The sequence below is a fragment of the Nyctereutes procyonoides genome, unplaced genomic scaffold, assembly GCF_905146905.1.
Source record: "Nyctereutes procyonoides isolate TBG_1078 unplaced genomic scaffold, NYPRO_anot_genome, whole genome shotgun sequence".
Lineage (NCBI taxonomy): Eukaryota > Metazoa > Chordata > Mammalia > Carnivora > Canidae > Nyctereutes > Nyctereutes procyonoides.
The window spans coordinates 40,070,034-40,084,992 of record NW_026575131.1 but is presented as its reverse complement, the minus strand read 5'-3'; the positions used below and the strand labels follow the sequence as shown (position 1 = coordinate 40,084,992).

At 44.5% G+C, this 14,959-nt stretch overlaps 1 protein-coding gene across 3 annotated transcripts in view; it reads right to left on the bottom strand.

The window, feature by feature from the left end:
• The window catches only part of USP4 (ubiquitin specific peptidase 4), a 53,754-nt gene that overhangs the window by 7,717 nt on the left and 31,078 nt on the right, over nt 1–14,959 (bottom strand). For 2 of the 3 annotated variants that reach the window (XM_055343653.1, XM_055343654.1), the window contains 8 exons: nt 13,093–13,266; nt 10,736–10,894; nt 8,725–8,949; nt 7,897–7,980; nt 6,893–6,987; nt 4,415–4,606; nt 3,726–3,814; nt 127–354 (listed from right to left, as the gene is read on the bottom strand). In XM_055343653.1, the coding sequence (XP_055199628.1) occupies nt 127–354; nt 3,726–3,814; nt 4,415–4,606; nt 6,893–6,987; nt 7,897–7,980; nt 8,725–8,949; nt 10,736–10,894; nt 13,093–13,266 (1,246 nt within the window). Of the gene's footprint in view, nt 1–126; nt 355–3,725; nt 3,815–4,414; nt 4,607–5,231; nt 5,329–6,892; nt 6,988–7,896; nt 7,981–8,724; nt 8,950–10,735; nt 10,895–13,092; nt 13,267–14,959 lie in introns of those variants that run through there. The other variant, XM_055343655.1, reaches the window with a different exon arrangement.

Sequence of the window (14,959 nt, the reverse complement as noted above, 5' to 3'; positions counted from 1 at the left end):
CATGTCTGTTCCTGAAGCTACAGGGAGATGGTGAGAGCCCAGCGCATCGAATACTGAGAGCAAAGAGGATTTTCGAACAGATTCTACAATCCAAACCCAGTTTGAAAGGTTGAAAAAAGTACTTACAGTTGAGTTTAAGTAGTTTTCCATCAGTTGCAAGGGAATTTATGTCAGCTGTCCCATAGGAGTTCACAAGGCTGAAGGTAAAAAGCCTTTTTGGGCAGGGCTGGCCTTTGACTTTCTTTTGGGTGGTCTCCTCGTGGTCACCTCCTAGCTCGTCTTCCCCACTGTCTTCTGTTTCTGAGAGCTGCTCTTTGCCTTCTTCCTGATGCTCCATTTCTTCTTCATCTTCTCCTGGCATACAAACGAAAACCAATGCATATAGAATTTGCCAACATTTCAATGCTAAAAATTTACTTTTATACCTAACTATGGTACTTCCTTCCAGATTTTGTTCTCTGCATGTGAAACCACATCTAGCCCTTTACGAGGCACCTGAATTCACCCTCACCCCAAGCTGCTGAGACAGGCAGAGTGGGCCCTGCTAACCTGTGATAAGGAAGTGTGGGCCCAGGAAAGCTTACTGAGGCCCCCAAAGGCATGAGATGAGTCAGCAGGCCCACCTGTCCTAAATGTGGGCCCCTCCACGCCTGGTACTTTACTGGGCTTCACCCCACATCCTCAGACTCTTTCAACTTTGTCACTTGATCCACAGAGAAAAAAGGACCAGAGTGGTTTAGAAACAATTTAAATGTCAATTTAAAAAGTATTACTATGATCACAAATACTAAGTTAAAGCTTCAGTTCCTCTACAAGAAACATGCTGGCTGGACCTTCAACAAGTAGTCAGTGATTGTGGCTCAGGTACAGGTGCCAGGTTGGGTTCCGGGGACATAGCAGACAGTCCTCCCCACTTTCCCCGCCCTTATTCATTTGAGATGGTAGAATTTCAATAATTTTTTTAAGTTGATTGATTTATTTTTTTTTTAGTTATCTCTACACACAATGTGGGCCTGAACTCATGACCTTGAGATCAAGTCCCATGCTCTTCCGTCTGAGCCAGCCAGGTAGCCCTCAAGAGTTTTATAGGCATTCTAGAGACATTATGCTGATGAGTAAATTTCCCAGGTATTTCCAGAGAACTGGTATCTGTGGCTGCACTAAGACGACCCATGAATATGTTCATCGCACTTTTTTGTTGTTGGGCCAAAGAGAAAGGTGAGGGCATTGGATAAGCAATTTCAATAAAGATGGGACAGTTCCCAAGAGGTGATGGAAAAGTAACAGGAGAAGAAAACATTTAAAACATGAAGTTTATATACTTGGACAACATGAGTAGACATGGAAACTCCAAGGAAAAGAGGATGTTCTAACATAAGAATCCTCTTTTTCTTTTCTTAAAGATTTTATTTATTTATTCACGAGAGACACACAGAGAGAGGCAAGAGACACAGGCAGAGGGAGAAGCAGGTTCCATGCAGGGAGCCTGACAGACATTTTGTCTGTCAGTTTTGTCAGAACAGAGAGAGGTAGAGTATACACAGGCAGAGGGAGAAGCCGCCCCATGCAGGGAGCCCGATGTGGGACTCCATCCCGGGTCTCCAGGATCACGCTCCAGGCTGAAGGCGGCGCTAAACCGCTGAGCCACCCAGGCTGCCCACTGCCTTCTTTTGAATCCTTTAACTGAGTCTTGGTGCGTAGACTTTGAACTCCATTTAATGTTGAAATACTTCTAATGTCTTTACTGCCATGGCTCCTCATCAGGCCTCTGTGGCTTGGGTGGCTGCTTTCAGTGTACTCTGCTCTCTTTTCTCATCCTGTGATATACATTTCTTGGTATTTAATTCTGACTGCATTAGCAGAAGCTTCCTGAGGTTGTCTGAGTAGCTGCTGGCCAGTGACACAGCCAGGAAACACACTTTATAGTTTCAGGGCTCTGTTTGTTCACTGAGTGGGCCTGAAGCAGGCTTTGGCTGTGTTCCTCTCAGAGAGGTAATGGGTAGAGCAGGGTTTCCTGCTCTACCCTCCTTGCTGGTTTGGGAGCGGGGCAGGCCCACCTGGGTGTAAAAGAGGCAGAGCCTCCATCCGTCTCTGAGCCAAGTGAGCTGGTCTTGGAAACAGAATGTCTGTGAGTATGGGGCTTATGCTAGCTGGCTATTTAAGAATGGTACCGATGGGGACCCATGTCACACCCTCATCCACGGCTGTGTTATTTCTGTGGCCTGAGAGGAAAGTGCTGTGTTGTCTTGGACCTGACTTGTCTTTCCTTGTGAACACTGCTGAGGCAGACTGTCTTTAAAAGAGGATTCTTGGGCAGCCCGGGTAGCTCAGCGGTTTAGCACCACCTTCAGCCCAGGGCATGATCCTGGAGACCCGGGATCGAGTCCCACATCGGGCTCCCTGCATGGGGCGGCTTCTCCCTCTGCCTGTGTACACTCTACCTCTCTCTGTTCTGACAAAACTGACAGACAAAATGTCTAAAAAGCTAGGCTAATTGTAACAAGAGCAAATATTTACATGGTATGATTATTATTAATTGAGCGCCTATTACATGCCATACTTTAACCCACATTATCTCATTAAGTTACAACCTCAACTGTGAAAAAGTTATTATCCCATTCTGCAGATGAGTTCAGAGGAATGAGGCAACTTGAAGTCCACCCCACACTTTTAAGCTAGGAATCACAGTGCTTTAACTGACAGAACACCAAGAACCCACGATCCAGGGTCTGCTCAGAAACTGCCACAGCCACTCTGACATCTCTGCACATGGGACCTATGTACAAAACACGCTCTTATTCATCCCTAGTGGGAGAATATATTCTAGGCAAGAATAACATTATGACTATACTAAATACCATAAAATATAATTTGCAATATCCACTGAGGATGGAGCCTTGTGGGCATTATTTCTAATGTCACCTCTCACTTTCCAGGACTGTGCGCGTGTTGAAGAAATCTGAGCATTTGAATTTGCAACTGAAAATGTATGGCATTAACTTGGAGAACATTTGTGGTTTTACAGTGATAAATCCACTAAGTTACCTAGGCCCCCAAAAGAAGAGTGACAACCTGAGCTCCCCAGTCAAGTATAATCTTGTGGGTATTTGGCCACGGGAGGATGGCAAGGGCTCTGGGTTTCCTGCAACCAGCCTATCCTACCTCTTTGCACACTGTGGCTCTCTTCGCTCTTGAAACAGGAGCTATCTAGAGTCAGCTATCACCTGTAGCTTCCTGGGTAGAAAGAAATACTCAAGAGAAACAGCCTCTGCCCTCTGACTGGCTGGCCAGGACTTCTGTCCTTTCCAGAGGTATTGCCACACCAGAGTGATGGGTAAGGGCCAAGGTAATAGATCTTCAGATAGATGCCAGGCCATGGAGGCGGTCAAGGGCTAGCTAAGCACCTACTCGGAAATTCCAACAGACTAAAATCAAATCCTAACTGCCCCATGACCCTAGGCAAGTCACTCAGTTCTGTGAGGTTAACTCTGCCTACGGTTAAACCCAGCCTACATGTCTAAGCAGAATCCACAGAGAGATGAAGCTAGAGAACAGACGCTGGCAGCATAGAGCAATGTGATGGAGCTCCCAGGGTCTGCCCTCCAGTCAGAGCCCTCATCCAGCCTTAGCGCCTCCCTCTCTTGTGTGCACCACACCTTTGGGAAGAAGGGGGAGGTCGGGAGGGATTTGGTCAGTCATAGCCCCACAGCATGGTGAGTGCTCACCTTCACAGCTGCCCCTGGAGCCATTGCAGGCCCCCGGCTCCAAGGGCGAGCTGCCAGACTCCTCAGGCAAAGGCTGTTTGATATAGCGGCTGGAAAAAAAGAAAGAAAAGGAATTATTTGTTAGTTGTAACATTTACCTGTTTTTCTCTACTACTCAGATATATGTGGTTCACAATGGACATACAGCTATTCACAAAGCAATTCAGGTACATAAAGGAGCTTTAAAATCACATGATAGCTCCATATTTTAAGAAATTTAGAGGAACCCAAAAATAAGATGTTTAAATACCAAGTCACTGAAGACTGAATCTTCTATGAATGCCTGTTTCAAGTCGTTTATGAATGTCACATGGCACCATCATTAAAATAAATATTTCTCAGTAACATTAGAATGACAGCAGAGTATTTTGGAAACTGTATTCAAACACAAACTGACATCAAAGCACTAGATAGCTTAAACCAAGTGACTAACAAGTGACAGATATGATTCCAGGGATCAGAGAGGAAATATAGGTCCCCAGTATCATGGTGCATAAGATGTGCCAGATGCCCTGTCCCGGCCCTCCCAGGGGCTGGCCCAACTGCATTTTCATAGGAATGAGGACCCAGGTACAACAGAGGGCAGTCACTACTATGACTGGGCCCATCATGATTTTAGGAAATAAGCAAAACACATTCCTGACACCAACCTGATACGCTCACAGACAGCCTGGTACAAGGACTCGAGGGTTAGCTTGTGCTTGGCAACAGAAACCAGCAGTGGCTGCCCATATAGCACCGCCCCAGAGGAAGTGCTCGATGGCCTGGACTTCCTTTCCCTGAAGTAGACTGGAAGTGTCACACATTCAGAGCCATCAGCAGAGGTGCTGCAGACCTCGTACCTGTGTCAATCACATGAAAGGGTACCTTCAGCAGTGGATCACACGAACAGCAGAAATCTGAGCTGCAGTTACATGGTGGCCAGGACTGTGGTTACTGGGACAAACCATACCTCAGCATAAAAGGTGGATAAACCATTTCCAAGATGATTCTAGAAACTGGGGCAGCAATCCCAAGGGTCATTGTCAGGAAAACGTGAACCTACATAACCCAGGACTTGGGGCTAACATGATTCTCTTTCCCCCAACCAGGGCCTCAACTCTGTGGTCCTTCAAATGGGACTCAACACAGATGACAGGTGTCATCCAGACCATCACTGCAGACACAGAGGTGGGGGAGACAGGGGGCTGGCCACCAAGTTCATCTTTAGTCACCAAGGAGTCAACTTGTAAAAAGGTATTCCTAAGTGCCCTGACCTTTAATAAAACCAAGTATCATACAAGAATGTATACCTAAAATAGTAGGCAAAGGTTCTTTATTTCAAATGAGGAAACAAATTTATAAAACTGTTTGCCATCTTTGTTCAAAAACATTGAAATTAAAGAATCATATTTAATTTTTTAAAAATTAGAGATAACCAAAGAAAATGCTAAATACAAATCAATGATTTTGAAAAATATGTCTTACTTAGTGAATACATGGGATTGAGGAGATTTATAGATGTTTTATCCTGGAACAGATGTTACCAAAATTGCTGGCAACCGACTGTAGTCTTTCCCTCTTCCTATAGGGGGAGACACAAACTTACTGATTCAATTTTTGAAAACTATAAACACACACACACACACACACACACACACACACACACACACACACACACCCCTCCCCAGATGCCTGGCAAACAATCCTAAATGAAGTATGTGCAGGAGTCCTAGGAAAACTAAAAAAAAAAAAAAAATGACCAAAGTGTGCTTTAGGTACAGACCCTATTGTCCAGGATCAGGGACAAGAACATGGTCTTGGAGAGAGTCTGGCCCAAATTCCAGGTCTGTCGCTGTCACTTTCTGGCTGCTCTAACGGGGCCAAGTGCTCCCTTCTGACTCCGCTTACTCAGTAAACAATGGAATTACCCACCTTATGGGACAGCCATGAGAATTCAGTAACTTAGCACAGTCTATCACATGTTAAAAAAATATTAGTACAAGTGTGTTTTCATGACAATTACCAATTCATCTTTAAAATAATTTGTTTCCTGACGGTTGGCACTCAGCACTCTACAAATTCTTTTGTTGGTGGTGGTTTGCCAAGCTCCCCATATGGCAATGTCCCAGTTCCTCTAAGCTCTGGTGTGTGTAAACATTAATTTCCAAATTGAGAGGAGATGCTTTCAGGACTTGGGATCAGAAATGGACAGCCTTAGCCCGATGCCCAGCATGAGCACTGGTGCCTCTGTTTGTAAATTGAGTGAAGATGGCTGTGATTGGGAGGCAGCCTGCATAAGTGTGAACAGAACTAGGACCTTGGATGTGGTCAAGAAGTACTCTTTTTAGAGTGATCTAGAAGTCACCGGCCTGAAAACTTAAAGGGAAGGAAATACCTCCTCTGTGCACTGCATTCCTCAACCAAAACAAATCCTAAAAACCTTTCTCAGCAGAGGACAAGTTTCCAGTGAGAGGGAATGAGGGAGAAAGAACATGGCTATGGTCTACATTCAAGCTTCCCTGAGCAAGGGGCTGTCAGGGAGCGCAGGCAAGCTCATAATGCACTCTACCCAATCTGGGAGAGGGACACACAAAATTACAGGGCCCAAAGAGGACCTGGGAGGGGCCCAGGGGGCCACAGGAACTGGCAGTGTACTATCCCCACATGGATGAGAAAAATAAGTCTCAGAGCTTACATGATTTTAGAAGAGAAAAAGGCTGTTTCTATCAACCCTCCCTGTCACTCTGAGATGGCACCTGCTAAAGGAGCCATGGCCTACCACATCCCTTCTCTCACCTTCCTGTGGCCCCTTACATAGCTGTTAACTCTTCTTGAGAAAGAGATTTCTGATAGCAAGACCATCTGTGGAACCATTAAATAGGCCTTCTTAACAGGTAGTAATTGTTGACAAAAGGCTATGTCCATGCTGAAGAGAATTATCTGGAATGTCTAGCTCTGAAGTGCCAGGAAGTGCTTAGCACATTGATGGCTGCCCACAATTCTCTGAACATCCATCCTATGCACCCAGGAGTCAGGGCAAATCTACATGACCACTGACTACCAAATCTTCTGCTCTAGAGACACCTATAAGGCAAAGCCTCTAGGATGTTTCCTTGGATGCTGCAGCAGAAACCACAAGTACTCACACAAAAATGTCATCCCGAGGCATGATGTGGTTTAAACCTTCATCCATTTGGAAAATTTTGTGGAACCGGTGATTATATACATCTGTGACCACCATCTAAGAATCAACAGTAACAGAAAGATTACAGGATGGGTAAGAGCTTCTACATAAAACCCAGGAGCCAATGAAAACGATGTGCTGCCACACGGTGGTCTCCAGAGAGACCACCATGCAACCAGCCCCAGAATTCAGGGGCCAAAGCCCAAGAAGAACAGCATGAATGCCACCTGCAGAAAACATGCTGGCAACATCTGTCCTGATGCTTACAATGGGATCTTCCCTCAAGTGGCAGTAATGGTGGGGAGTAAGTGCTGACCAAATACTAGTACTCATCCAGAAACCTCTGGAGTGTCCCCCAGGGCCAAGAGTCTTGAAACCATCTTTAGCACATGGCTGAACACACCAAACCCCAACTATGCAAGTACCTAAAACTAGCAGGGTGCAAGGGGAGTGGGGCTGAGCAGGGGCACTGACCAGGGCTGAGACTCAGACTATACAGGAGGATGGGGCGGGGGCGGGGAGTTCTTCACTTTCCCCACCTCCACACAGGGCCAGACTCAGTGGAAAGTCCTGTGAGGGCAGTTGCTTTTAAATACAGATTTCTATCAAGAATATGACATTGTCACTCCAGACTTACAGAATTTAGTGTAGGAAAGAACTTCCAGCTTTCTCATACTACAGAAGAGGTCATGCAGCAAGGGGCAGGAAAGCTGCAGAACCCTACTCCTGGCCCTCTGGCTAGTGTGCCATCAATGGAGGAGAAACAGTGTTCCCCCCCATGGCTGAAGGGACAGTCTCAGCTGCAGTGTGCACAGTGAATGAGGGCCAGGACTGAGGCATCCACATATAATCACGTTTGTGCTGGCCAAAAAGAACTTCCTGCTCAAAATGGGCACAAGTTTGAAAATACAGAGCAAAGGACTACAAAGTGGCCCCAGCAGACCAATTGCCACTGACCACCCTTACATTTTCTGCAGCAACGCCGGAGAGCCTGGAAAGAGCCTCACACAGGTCAGACACGGCCCCCATCAATGGCACGACCACACGGTACTGCAAATAGAAAGATGGGAGGGGTGACAAGGGTGCTTGGCAAAGGATGAGCAGAGATGAACTGGGATGAGCAGGCATCAGAGAGTGCAAACATGACCTCTTTCCTAAGAACAGCGTACATGAGGTCAGGGCCCAGATGAGTGGTCAGGAAAACAAACAGCAAGTCCTCTGCCTCAGCACCTGCCTCTCTATTCCAGCAGCAGCAAAGGAGCCCACCCATTTCTTTCCCTCCTAAATACTGCTTTGTCTCATTCTTAACTTTTGGCAGTCCTTTACTCCTTCCTTTAAGGAATTGTTAAAAAGTATAGATTGCCATGATCTGTAAGAGGTGAAGAAACTGAAGGCAGAGGATGAAGCAGTATGGTCATTCGGTGAGCTGGCAGCAAGGCAGAACACTGCAGACCCGCTGACCATGCCACTCATCCAGCCTTTTGTTCTGGCCATACTCTCTTAGCTGACCGACCGAGTACCCTGCTGTGGCCTCCCAGTATTCAGATGCAAGGACCACTTAGCAGATCAGTCATATTACCTGAGTTGAACAAATGAAACGGGGAAAAAAAGTGACAGAGAAGCCCAAAGGACCTTCACAATCTTCCTTGAATCCTTACAGGATTACACAAAGGTTAGATGAAGGCCAAGGGAACACACCCAGGCAAGTGCCACAGGGAGTCAGAGACAATGGTAGAAGAAGCCCCACTCAAGGTCCCACGATGAGGGGTGCCATGAGGGTGCAGATCCTCTTACCTGGGTAGGTCTGCAGCGAGGGTCAGCAGGAACCAGAAAGATCTCCATAACTCTATCTTTCTTCAGGGGCAGTGGGAGAGTTAAATAGCAAAATGGGTCAAAGGTCACAGAAACCTTAGCACATTCTGGGCAAACCAAGGTAGATTTGAAGAGGCCATGGAATGTGTCCACAATCACAGAGTCATTCCGTAACCTGTGATTCTCCCAGGCTTCTTTTGCCACCACCTGGAAGGAGAAAGATAAACCAGATATTCTCAACTCATTAGAGTTGTTTACTCCTTCAACCAGAATGATCCACTACAGATTCTGAGATGGATCATGAGGCAGTCTCTACAGCAAAGAACTTGGTCCAGGCCAGCCAGGGCTTGGATTACTCTTAGCATACCATACTCACAACTACATGCCAGTGTTATGCCCAATTCCACACTTAAGAGTCTTCACATTGGACCGTGGGGCATATAGGGATCTGTGTGGTCTCTGATGGGAGACAGACAGCCCTGACAGCAAATGGACTGGACTAGGACAAGGACTGCTTCCTATAAGTTTTTCAATGATCCAAAGTCCCTTCAGTGAGGTTTTATTTATTTATTTATTTTGGGGGGTGTATAAAAGTCAATTTTTATTTATTTTTACTTATTTTAATTTAAATTCAATTCATTAATATATGTTTTTAGTTTCAGAGGTAGAGATCAGTGATTCATCAGTCTTTTTTTTTTTTTTTAAAGATTTTATTTATTCATGACAGACGTGGGGGGGGGGGTAGAGACACAGGCAGAGGGAAAAGCAGGCTCTATGCAGGGAACCTGACGTGGGACTTGATCCCGGGTCTCCAGAATCACATCCTGGGCACTAAACCGCTGAGCCACTGGGGCTGCCCAATTTCATCGGTCTTATATAAATAATACCAAGTGCTCATTCCATCATATGCCTACCCTAACGCCCATCACCCAACTCCCCATCCTAACACCCCCCCCTCCAGTGACCCTATTTGTTTCCTATGATTAAAAGTCTCTTATGGTTTGTCTCCCTCTCTGATAATCTTATTTTTTTTCTTCCCCTATGATCTTCTGAGGGAGATCATGTAATTGTCTTTCTCTGATAGACTTATTTCCCCTAGCATAATCCCCTCTAGTTCCATCCATGTCATTGCAAATGACAAGATTTCTTTAATTTTTTTTTTAAATTTTTATTTATTTATGATAGTTACACACACACACACACACACACAGAGAGAGAGGCAGAGACATAGCAGAGGGAGAAGCAGGCTCCATGCACCAGGAGCCCGATGTGGGAATCGATCCTGGGTCTCCAGGATCGCGCCCTGGGCCAAAGGCAGGCGCCAAACCGCTGCGCCACCCAGGGATCCCCAAGATTTCTTTAATTTTTGATGGCTGAACAGTATTTCAATGTGTGTGTATATATATATGTGTGTGTGTGTATATATACATATATATATATATGTATATATACACACACCACAGGAGGTTTTATACTATGGTTCAGCTAACTCATTGTTTTTTCTTCAAGATATAAATACTACTTTAAAGTTTTCATATGATCAAGTCCAATGTGATAGGGTAACTTGAAGCTAAATCTCCTTTTCATAGATTGGAAAATCAAGGCCAAAAAAAAATCAGTGCCCTAATAATGTTATTAATAAACTATTTTACTAATCATCTACGTATTTTAATGAGGGCAGTAATAATCCCAAGGCTCATACTACAGGCACTTTAGTTCTCAGACTGCCCTCGTCTCTGATTCAACAACAGCATTATACTATGCAAACTGACACTAACTTAAAGAAGCCCAAGCAGGAGAATCTGGAGTAACCAGAGTTTGCCTCTTTCTAACCTGGAATACATTTCTCTACCAGAGCCCAGATCCACATCAAGAGCAAGAGGCAACCAGGGCCCTGGCACCAATACTCAAAGACCAAAAGAATGTCCCTACAACTCTCAGTAAAAGGCAACATCTATGAAATGCTATTGCTCAAAAATCTTCTATATCATACCGCATCTGGCCGCCCATTGGCATCCTTCAGTTCCAGGTAGGGTTTCTTCTTTACTCGGTTCAGATCTTCATGCAATCCATCTAGAAGAAAGGCTAACAGCTCCTGAGAGTCTTGTTGCTGGTAGCCGGAAAACTGAGGGGCAAAACGTCCCACTTGGGTCTACAAGAAAAGCAACCAAATCAGAAAGCATAAGATTTAAAGAACTAGTGAAGTCAGATGGGAACCCGCCATCAAAACTAACTTTGCAGGGTCAGCTGGGACAGTAAGGGAGAGTACCATCTGGTCGAGCGGCCCAATTAATTCCTCAAGAGCCTAACGGAGGCCAGTAGTTCTTGCCAGAGAGAGGGCTCAGATCAAAAGCCAGGACAATAGTGAACCTGGCACCTGGGCCAGTACCCTAAAAGAGTGAAGTGAAGGGTGGCCTCCTGAGCAGCCAGAACCTTGGAAGTACTGACGTGAGTCCCTCTCTTACTTTCTTCTTTGGTTCAGACTCTCCATTACAACTTTACAAATGGTATCTCTTCAGCCAGAGGAATCCTCCTGTACCTACCAGGCCTCTTCTCTTTAAGTAACTCTGCCTTGCACTGCTCTGCATCTATGATCCCCAAGAGTGTGGTCCCCAACTGGCATCACTAGAATCACCTGGGGGCTTGTTAGTAATACACATTCTTGGGCCCAACCTGAACAGAATCAGAAACTCTGGGGATAGGTCCAGTAGTCTGCATTTTCACAAGCTCTTCCAGAGGTTCTGATGAATCCTAAAGTTGGAGAATCAATGCTCTCTACCGTGTTGCCCAGTACCATAGCCACTGGCCACATGTGACTATTTATTTATTTGTTTATCTTTTTTAAAGATTTATTTACTTATTTATAGAGACGCACACAGAGAGAGAGGCAAAGACACAGGCAGAGGGAGAAACAGGCTCCGTGCAGGAAGCTGGATGAGAGACTCGATCCCGGGTCTCCAGGATCACGCCCTGGGCTGCAGGCGGCGCTAAACCGCTGTGCCACGGGGGCTGCCCCACATGTGACCATTTAAATTAAAAATAAATACAATAGGGTCACCTGTGTGGCTCAGTCACTTAAGTGTCTGCCTTTGGCTCAGATCATGATCCCTGAGGTCCTGGGATTGAGCCCCACATCGGACTCCCTGTTCAGCTGGGAGTCTGCTTCTCCATTTCCTCCTAGCTTATGCTGTCTCTCTCTCTCTCTTAAATAAATAAAACCTTTTAAATTAAATACAAAAAAAAAAAATTCAGTTCCTTGTTCACACTAACCACATTTTAAGTGGCTAGTGGCTGCCAAAGCAGACAGTGCAAAGAGAGAAAATGTCTATCATCAAGGAAGCTCTACACTACCCCTAACGTCCCTAAATACGGTCTATCAATTGTTCATTGATAGGAGCTTGAGCTTAATGTGCCATCACCTGATTCCAGTCCCTTTCTGACTTTATGGTATGGAATTGTAATTTACGCATATTTCTGAGGGATTAATGTGACTACAGGGGTAAAAAGAATTAGTTTTCAATTTCATTCTTTCCTTTTTTAAAAAAAAAAAATTATTTATTTATTCATGAGACACCCAGAGAGAGAGAGAGAGAGAGACAGGCAGAGACATAGGCAGAGGGAGAAGCAGGCTTCTACGCAAGGAGCTTGATGTGGGACTCAATCGTGGGACTCTAGGATCATCCCCTGGGCCAAAGGCAGGTGCTAAACCACTGAGCCACCCAGGAATCCCTAGTTTTCAATTTCAATAAACCATTTAAATTTTCTCACTGAGCCCAAGTGCTACTTCCCCCTCATCCCCTTTGAATAGAAAATATGCCTATCTTTTTCTACCATGTGCTTCATGAAGGCTCCGTGAACTGCAGTGGTGCAGGCTAAAGATCTCTCAGATTTCAAAATACGAAAGCAAGAGAAAGCCCAAGTTGCTCCAAGAGCCTACTACAGTTCAACCAATCTTCCTATCTGGAAGATCCAATTGAAAACTGCCTTCACACCACATTCCAAGAATATCAACCCAATTCCTGAGTTATGGAGCCCACAGTGGGTATAGGTTCCAGGCTCAGAGAACCTGGGAATACCCTTCAGATAATACTGGAAATTAAACTGAATTGTTATGGTCTGGGTTAGGAGGTATCCTACTTCCAGACTGGTACAATACACCATTCTGAGCAACCAACAGTATCCTCAGCCCAGAGGTATGTGCTGAATGACTAAACAAGAAAAAAGAAGGATCTCATCGTGTGAGTCTTTTAGTCTCAGACCCCATCTTAACCCCAATATGCAACTAGAATACCTCATTATAACACTAAATCACTCTCCCTAAAATGGAAAAAAGTACACACAGCAACCTACTTTGAACATGCGAGGTGCCACATGAGCGTCCCTTCCAGACCACATCTGTTTAATGAGCTCTGCGTAGGCTTCTGCAATTTCCCCTTTCATTCCCAAAGGGTTGTCTCTGTTGATTTCAGCCTCATATTTGTCTTTGAGAAAGTAGTCGGTCAGTGGTGCAGTGTTGCTCAAGCACTGAAAGAGAACATGATCAGAGCTCACACTCCCAGTGAACACACAGAGATAAAAATAAACCAAGTTATTAATGGCCAATGAGGGGTCAACTCCCAACAAAATGAAGTTCTCAGCAGATTCTCTGCAAGGCTCACCAACAGTAAGACACAGCCTCCCAGAAGCCCAAGCTGGTAGCCTGCCTTGCAGCTAACCTCCAGAGGACATGGTCTTGGGGCTCACACTCATTGCCTAAGAACTGTCTCTGAAATAACTATCCAAAGGCAAAAGCTGCACCCAAGTACCTGACAGAGTAAGTTTCTATTCAATGAAGCATGATCACTTTTAACATAATGTTAAGATGATAATTTAACTGGAATTGATTGGAACATTCCACTGTCTCACAGGAAGACAAAATATAATTAAGCTGAAGACAAAATAGTTTACTAGAGCCAAAACATTATGGGGGAAAAGATCAGGATAACAAGATAGTAGAAAAAAACAATGAATAACACAATATACGTGTTTACATGAAAACTTTAACTCTTCAAATTCAAAAACTGTATTTTATCAAATGTTTTTTCTATATCTATTGAGATGGTCATATGGTTTTCTCCATTATTCTGTTACTATGCTAAATGACACACATACATTTTTCAGGTGTCAAACCAACCAAGTTCTCTTGGTACAAGTCCTACTTACTCGACATTTTCATCTAGATACCACTGAATTTGATTTGCTAAAATTTCACTTATGTTACTTGTGTCTATAGTTATGAGATATGACTGACTAAAATTTTCCTTTTTTTAAAACTTCCTGCCACGAGCGCCTGGCTGGCTCAGATGGTGAAGCATGTGACTCTTGATCTCAGGGTTCTGAGTTCAAGCTCCACAATGGGTGTAAAGGTTACTTCAAAATAAAATTTTAAATTTTTTTTTCTTTATTTATGAGAGAGAGAGAGAGAGAGAGAGAGAGAGAGGCAGAGGGAGAAGCAGGCTCCATGCACCGGGAGCCCGACGTGGGACTCGATCCCGGGTCTCCAGGATCGCGCCCTGGGCCAAAGGCAGGCGCCAAACCGCTGCGCCACCCAGGGATCCCCAAAATAAAATTTTAGAAAAAACAATTCCTTGTCAGGTTTTGGTATCAGAGTGTGCTGCCTTGTAAAATGGTTTGGGGAGCTGTCCCTCTTTCTCCATTTCCTGAAAAAATATATGTGATTGGTAGCACTTCTTGCTTTAAATCTTTGAATATATTCACCAACAAAGCTATCCAGAACAAGAATTTCCCTTGTTATAAAGCTTTTAATTACCGAGTCAATTTATATATATATTTTTTGCTATTTTAAGATTTTATTTATTTATTCATGAGAGACACAGAGAGAGCCAGAGACGTAGGCAGAGGGAGAAGCAGGGTCCTCATGGGGAGCCCGATGCGGAACTCGATTCCAGGAACCCAGGATCACAACCTGAGCCAAAGGCACACACTCTACCGCTAGCCACTCAGGTACCCCCCAACCTCAGTCAATTTCTTTAACAAATATGAGACTATTCAGATTTTCTATTTCTTCCTGTGTAACTTTGATAAAAGTATGCCTTTCAGAGCAACACGTCCAAACTTGTCATCTAAATTGTCTAATTTAATGGCATAAAGTTGTTCTACTATCCTCTAATCTTTTTAGAAGTTTTTAAATTTAATTTTATTTAAATTTTACTTAATT